Source organism: Haliaeetus albicilla, chromosome 3, assembly GCF_947461875.1.
Source record: "Haliaeetus albicilla chromosome 3, bHalAlb1.1, whole genome shotgun sequence".
NCBI classification, from domain to species: domain Eukaryota; kingdom Metazoa; phylum Chordata; class Aves; order Accipitriformes; family Accipitridae; genus Haliaeetus; species Haliaeetus albicilla.
In genome coordinates, this window is record NC_091485.1 from 15,801,699 (window position 1) to 15,809,582 (window position 7,884).

Sequence of the window (7,884 nt, forward strand, 5' to 3'; positions counted from 1 at the left end):
AAGGGACTTAAGATTGCAAGGTCTGAAGAATGAACTTTTGGAATCATAACTGAAAAGTGTCAGCAGTTTTGACATGGTTCCATTTGAAATTTCAGGCACAGGGTGGTGATGGACTTCTGCAACGAATCAAGAGAATCATCTATGATGCCAAGTCTACAGTAGTGGTAAGTTTTATTTTTCATTAAATTAGATGGTGCCCTTGTCAATTAAGATGCAATTATTTTCAAAGGGTTTAGAAATATTTTTATGTAAGTTTGTTTATATTATATATATTGTGTATATATTATAGGTATGTATACATTAGGTTTAAGCCTTGATTAAAGTTTTTAATATTTTCCAGTGGGCTAAATATTCAATATACATTAACTTCTTCAATTTTCATTCCTTTTCTGTATTAGTCTGACATGTACTTTAAGGGATAGAACAAGGAAAATTCAAATCTTTTCCTTGACCCTTTTGACATCCTTTCACTGAAATTGATAGCGTTTTCATGTTCTGAGAAATGTTATGGTTTCAATCTAATTAGTTAACGCATAAGGGGATTAAATACTACACTTGGTGTAGTTTTAAAGCAAATATTTTTATTATCTTTCTTCTAGGTTAATTATGCTTAACAGAATTTTGTTTGGCAGATGTACACAAATTCATTTCTTCACTTGTCCTACACAAGCAAAAAAACCTGTGCTGTGAGTTTAAATTGAAACTCACATGTTTCTGTATGAGCGGCTTCCAAACTTCTGTGAATGTGCAACATTTGGTTTCAGAAACTGATGGCTAAAAGTCCTTCCTCCTGTGCCATTAAACTACTCTGCAGTAGGAAGCTGTCTAATAACAGAATGTTTCTGCAGATCCCTTATTACTCAAACTAATTTTTGAGAATGAGACACAAATAAGAAATGAAACTGGTTGCTTCAAAGTGTCATTTTAACACTGTTGGAACAACTGTTTCTCAAGCTTCAAACAATGAATAGGATATACAGTTGGCATTTTAACATTAACTATCCCAATGCAACATTGTGATATTTGAACTTCCAAGTCTTTTTTTATGAACTTATAGTAGGAATTGTTAAAATGAGGACTTCTCCTCCTTTCTGAAAAACAAACAAACAAACAAAAAAAACCCCAACCCAAAAAAACCAAAACAAAAACCAACCAACCAACCAAAATAAAACCAAACTAAAAAACCTGACTGTCATTTTGGATGTTTCTGAATAAATACACAGAGTAATAAGAGAAGCAATGTGGTAATTTTTTATATTCACTGAAACTGTTTTTACTTCAAATTTGTGTTTCAACAGTCTGTGTTCAAGAGTTCACCACTTCTGGGATGCTTTCTCTTTGGGTTGCCCCTGGGGGTCATCAGCATTATGTGTTACGGAATCTGCACAGCTGATACAGATGGAGGGGTAGATGAACATGAGGCAGCTAAGAGGGAAAATGGTGATCGGGAGCTCACGGACGAAGGCAGTGAGGAAGAACAAGAGGAGGAAAAGAACAGAAAATATACAGAACTTTCAGATGGAGAGCTTAAACAGAAAGACATAATGGAAAAGAAAAAAGACTAACTTGTTTAGCAAAAGAATTCTCTAGAGTTTCCAAATAGACTTATTTATTGAAGGCAGTTGTTTATTGATGATCTTCATGAAAGAGGACCTTTTTGTCTGCATTATGGTAGTTTTGACTTGCATGTATTCAAATTTTCTGAGAAATTGATGGAAAAAAATGGATGTTCTCTTAATTGCCTTTAATAGATTAACAAAGAACAATTTAAACTGAAGAATTTTGCAGGTACAATTCTACACTGGTTTTGTTTTTTGTTTTTTGTTTTGGTTTTTTTTAAGATCTTTGAATTGTTCATTTCCAGAACAGTGAGATAAAGATAATACTACTTGACCTTAGTGTATGTGATGAACTACTACTAATATAGCCCAGCAAAACACTCATTCATACAAAATTAAGGCTGAAAACTAAGAAAGATTAAGAGATTTTTAAAGTCTCTCAGAGCCTGATAGCTAAAGACAACTTAGAGTTTTCCAAGAATTCACGTGTTCTACCTGTTGCACATTATTTTGGAACAAAAAAAAAACCCACCCCAAACTTTTCTATTTTCTCAAGTTAAATTTAAATTTTTAGTGATTAGAGGACTGTTTTACTATGTAATAATATAATTATTGGCGGTCAAGAACGTTTACTTGATATAGGATGTGGGAGTTACATGCTAAATTAAGTCTTTATTAGTGCTTTAGCAGCTAAAAATATTGGAAAACTATATTATAACCCTTTTAAAATGATTGCCTGTTAAATTGTTTTGTATGAGTGCTTACACAAACTTACAGTGCAAATGATCTTTGTTTTCTGAATCCACAGTACAACGTGATAAAGGAAGACAAAAATATAAACACCCTCTGACTATTTTGCATAAATCTTTAATGACAAGCTTTTGGAATGGTGTAAATTTGTTCTACAGTGTTTAATTCAGGTTGTTATATATCTTTGAGGTAGTTGGTATTGATACTTTTGTTTGAGACTGTTACCTACTCTGAAGGAGAGAGTTAAGAGCATAATATTAACATTCATGGAGATTGGTCAGTATAATGCATTTTTTTACCTGTTTAATCATAAAATTTACTTTTAATACAACCCTATGACTGTGAAAAGGACTAGTTTGTGTCCTGGGTTAAAATCTCCAAGGATAAGCTATAAAGCAGCCTTTGGCATTGATGTCGTGGAGAGTACCACAGAAACAAAACATACATTGCTCTTCGTCTTACTATTCATGCTGTGTTTGGGTTTTTGGGGGTTTTGTTTTGTTTTGGTTTTTTTTTTTTGTGTTTTTTTTTTTTTTTTAAAGCTATATTACTGTATTATAAAGATTATAATGTCCTACTTATAAAGCAGCTTGATCACATAAGAAATTACTATGCTATACCACTAAATTAAGGGATTTTAAATGAAAAACATGGGTAAGCTTAAATAGACAAGTTCTGTGTTTCAGTAAACCTGATAATGATATAAATCATAACCAGGGAAAATGTATTGCATCCTTTTTCCTTGTAGGAAAGAAACTTGTTTCTTCTGTTTAATTAGCTTGATAACAGCTGGCTTCATGTTGCAGTGCAGAGTACAGTAAGTAGATGCCTGACTTCAAAGATTCTTGTTATCTAATGGTATAAACAATATCTAAGGAGATCAGGAATTTTTTCAGAAAAATTTCATGTCTGTTTCTGAGTCTAACCTTTTTGGGGGGGGGGAGAATTCATAGATTACTGAGCAGCAGGTGTCTGATACAGGGGGTTTTTTCCTTTTTTGTTTTCTCCTTTTTCCTTCTGTGAATGGCCTTTTTTAATTTTTTATCGTTATAGCTAGTTGTACATAGTGACTTGAGTTTTCTTGCTTTTTGATTTTATTTTATTGTTTTGGGAGAATCTTTGAGGTGTAGTTGTAGCATATATGTGAAGAGTGAGTTGCTTAAAAATGTGTTTAGAAAGTTTTTTTTTAACATCGTGTAGAGCTCTTGAGTTGGTTTTGGAAAAAAAAAAAGCTCTTAATGACAAGCCTGTAAATTTCTTTGGACTTTAGCACGACTCAGTGCTGAGAGTCAAAATGTAGGACTATTAAGGCAGTAATATGTTTTCTTGGTTTGTCTCCTTTCTCAAGATTTCAAATACAGATCAATTACATATTTAATTTTGGCTCAGGCTGGAAACCTGCAGCTTTTGACTTAATAAAAAACCTGAGGTGGTCACTGGAACACTGCTGTTCCTTCTATGGTGTGTAATTAAAAAAAAATAATTCTGAATTCTGCTGCACTGTTAAGAACCGTTTCAGCTATGAGCCTTAACTTTTGTGGTTATTTTTGTTTGTGTTTATAATCAGTAATAGCCAAATAACTTGCTGAGAAATCTTCCAAGATACGGACCTGAATATGATAAATACTGTGCAAGAAACAGATCTCACTAGGGTCTGTTAAAACTGCAACACTTAACCGCTAGAGTTAGGAGGAAAGCATGTGTCTCAGTCACTTCTGAACTGTAATATCAATCAGATGTGTACTGAACTGTTGAAAATTAAACTTGAAATGTACTGCTGTTTTCGCCAAATCCTTCTTCCAGCTATAGTCAACAAGACATCGGGAGAAGAAAAGCATACAAATCATATGCAGGGTGTCAGAAGTGTTGTGAAATTAAGGAGTTCGGTGTGGTCATGCAAGTAATCTAGAATGCTGTCTGAGGGGGGATCTGGTGTGGCTTTTTTTTTCTTCAGTCTTTAAAGGTTTCCTAAAGCAACTTCACTATAATAACTTTGAATTCATGAAATAATGCTGCTTTTTTAAGTCAAGTGTAAGCCTTTTGTTTTTCTGTAATAAAGACATTTAAAAGAGCTTGTTTCCTTTGCTTAATTTACACTGTGTTAAGCTTAGATATTACACATTGTGTAGGAGGCCATGTTTCCTGGGACAGTCGTTGTAAGTGTACTTTAGGCCTGGAGTAACACAGTACAGAAATGTAGCTGGTAGCCTTTAAAAAGAAAAATGAGTTCATCCTATCCGATACCTTCTCGTCAATATTTTGAAAATACTCTCTAAATGTAGGAGCATCCTAGCAGTATAAAATGAATGCATTTCTGGAAGAGAAATTCTAAAATACCAGTTAGTTCCATTAGCATACTCTCAAATTCTTACAAGAGTTTCAGTAGCAAAGGGAACCTGAGGCAGGCTGTTATAGTGTACATCTGCTTCTGGAAGAATTTGAGTAGCCTTGACACTTGGATATGCGCAGTCTCTTAGTGCTTCATTGTTTACCTAGGCTGTTTTAACAGATACTGTCCACGCTGTGGTGCTCACTGCTTAAAGAATGGAATGATTACACTGTGGTAGACCTGATGTGTTGAAGATGGCAAAGTGCTTAATTTTCATGAAGTATTTAAGTAAAAGGTTTAGCTTGCTCTGTTTTGGCCCAGAACTAATTTACCCTGTTTCTCTTTTGTCAGCATGTTTGAAGACATGGATGTAGGTGGAGTGGGAGGGTGGAGAGTTGTTCTGATGATAGTCAAAACCTCAGGTCGGTGAAAAGCATGCAAAACCAGAATGTACTTCCCTTAAGCTGTTAAAATCTTGTGAGACTACAGGTGTTACAGGTTGTGAGAGAGTGGTACTGGCTCTCAATCTTCTCGGGAAAGAAGGCAACTTTCTTCTGTTTTGTCATCGCTGAAGTACATTGCTAACAGATTGAATCATAGGAAACTGTTGCACGTTATATTGCTGTAACCCACGAAGACAATTTTGACAGTATTGTGTTGAATGCTTTGTTGAACTCTTAACTTGCAAGGTTTTTGTAGACTGCCTAGGCAGTATGTGCATTCCCGAAACAATTCTTTCTCTGTTTTCTGAAATTTCAACCATTTTAAAGGATTACTGCTACTATCCTGTATATCAATTTACTGACATAAAGCACCATTTAGCAGCTGATGTGAACTCTCCTGTTGCTAGCAAACTTCCTTCTGCTTATACACCAAGGACTATAGAAATGTTTGCAGTTGCTTAGCAAGGATAAATAGACTACAAGTATTTTACATAAAACATTTTTGAATGGAGTATTGTGGCTTTTAACAATAAAACCTGAAAGATCTAGAAGGTCCTTTGAGGAGGAGTGAGGAGACCTTTAAGACTTTTACTAATGTGAGGAATAGTATTGCTTTCTAGGTCAGTTTCCCTGTAACTTTAGATTGGAGAAAAGAGGAAAACATCACTGAATGAGTGTATGACTTGACAGCCAGTTTGTACTGAAAACAGTTTTGCTTTTCTCGTGTGTGCTTCTGTCACTTCACTTCCATTGCATCGGTTGTAGTACTCAGCAGCCCCTGTTGCAAAGTTGGCGTAGTCTTCAGGTGGGTTAATGACTGTTCTGACCAAAATGATGTGTGGTTTTAGGCTGTTTTAGGAGATTGAAACTTTGGTAAGCACTAAGGCTGACACATGAAGGGGATGAAAATGCATAGACAGAAGAAATGGGAATGGGAGAAAGGAATAGAGCAGGGCCATGTATTCTTGTATCTGTGTCTTATGTTTTGATATGGATTAGCTACGTTTAACATGCGTGCATAGCTAGTGGGAGTTTAAGCCCTTCCAAAAGAAATCTTGTATCTCCGTTTACTTTACAGAGGGCCTTTGGCTGGATAAGTTTGCCTGACAGAGAGTGAGTAGCATTACTACCCAGTCAGGATTACTTATGGATGTTTTTGCTGTTTCTCAGCAGAAACATACACTCCAGATCACTCAAAATAACATACTTTAATGTTCAGTGTTTGTTTAAAAAAAAAACAAAAACAAACACCAAAACCAAACTCAAAACCCAATTCTCATCTTAGGTTGCTACACTGCTACTTTAAAGGAATAATAACTTAGAGAATATTTAAATTCTTGCAAAGGTGGCAACTTGTAGTCTTAATGCTTTCAGGAATTAGAGATCTAATAAAAAAATGTAGGATTTGTATTTTCATCGTAAAGAAGTGTTGTTGGGGTGGTTTTTTTAATAATTAAAAAAATAAAATATTGCAACAGTTGCTGCAATTTCATTCTCTTTACCTGAATAGTAAATGTTGACTCTTAATCCAAAGCAGATAATGTACTGTTCATAGACTGTAAAAACTTTAACTGACTCCAAAAGAAAACAAAAAGATTTTGGGACTTAGGTACTTAAGTTTTTTAGTCCCTTCCCAAAGTAGGGTTCGTTGTTTGTTTGTTTGTTTTTTTTTCTTTTATCCTTGAGTCATATTGACTGTAACTTTTTAGTTAATCTTCAATTTTTTTCTTAGTATGCTTCTCTAAAAGAATTTCTGAATATCCTGACAGCACACTGGACATTAAAAATTAAAATGCAGACTGGTGTTCTGGATGGCTACTGGCTAATTTTATTTCCTCTTTGCTTTTGTAAAATATGTCTTTTTTTTGATCTTACGTTTGTACATCGAGCCAGTTGAGCTGCTTCTGCTTAACACTTCCTGCAGGATCACACAACTAAAACAAAATTTATTAGTTAATATTTTCTAAAAGGAGACTTTAAAAAAAAAAAAAAAGGATACCACTTAGAAGCTATCAAAATGTCAGAGTGGTTTTGTTCGACATTTTTGGAAATATTTTGTCAACAAACATTTGAATCTTTAAATCTTAAAGTATCGGAATAACTTCTCTGTCTTAAACAGGAGGAATTACACAAAAAAGGTGGTCCTATGGCAGACCGCATCTCAAGTAGCGGAAGGCATGTAGATGGTCTATACAGAAACAAAGTTTCTAGGAACAGAATTCCCCTTGAAGTAAGAGATCTCCTTTTATGTAAAGTGGAAAAAAGCTAAGGCTTCCTTCTTTTCAGTCACTACAAAAATTAAATTTGAAGGTATTTCCCGTAGAAGATGGGAGAAATACTTGTTGGCCCGGAGAAGTCCTTGACAGTGCCTTAGTTGCTCTTGAGCTGGACAAAGAGATTAATTGCCTTTAGCAGATTATCATTTAGTAGCTATGTCAAGAGTCTCAGTGGAGAAAATAATTATAAACTATGCTGTGCCTTCATGCAAAATTATGCTCTATGCAAATAAAAAACACTTGAGAATTGAGTTAAACCTTGAGATGGCAGTACTATGGTGCATATCTTCTCCCTTTTCTTCCCCATCTTTTAAAAATACATACTTTTTTAAAAAACAAATGCAGAAGGAATACATATTTTTGTTCTTTGTGGCTTATTTATGAAATCCCAAAATGCTTCCATCACATCCCAAGTGCCACAGGTTGCAAGAGATGATGTGATACATTGTGGTGTTAACTTTTTAAGGTTTATCTGATCCTACTGTAAAGTAAGAATTATCAAAAGGCTTTCCAAATGGGTTAAAGGA

At 34.6% G+C, this 7,884-nt stretch overlaps 1 protein-coding gene across 3 annotated transcripts in view; it reads left to right on the forward strand.

Moving 5' to 3' along the window:
* TMX3 (thioredoxin related transmembrane protein 3) overlaps positions 1–4,380 on the forward strand; it is a 30,749-nt gene extending 26,369 nt beyond the window's left edge. The window contains exons 15-16 of one of the 3 annotated variants that reach the window (XM_069778889.1): positions 96–164; positions 1,299–4,380. In XM_069778889.1, the coding sequence (XP_069634990.1) occupies positions 96–164; positions 1,299–1,565 (336 nt within the window). In that variant the 3' untranslated portion in view covers positions 1,566–4,380. Of the gene's footprint in view, positions 1–3; positions 165–1,298 lie in introns of those variants that run through there. The other 2 variants (XM_069778892.1, XM_069778891.1) reach the window with 2 other exon arrangements.
* The last annotated feature ends 3,504 nt before the right edge of the window (positions 4,381–7,884 follow it).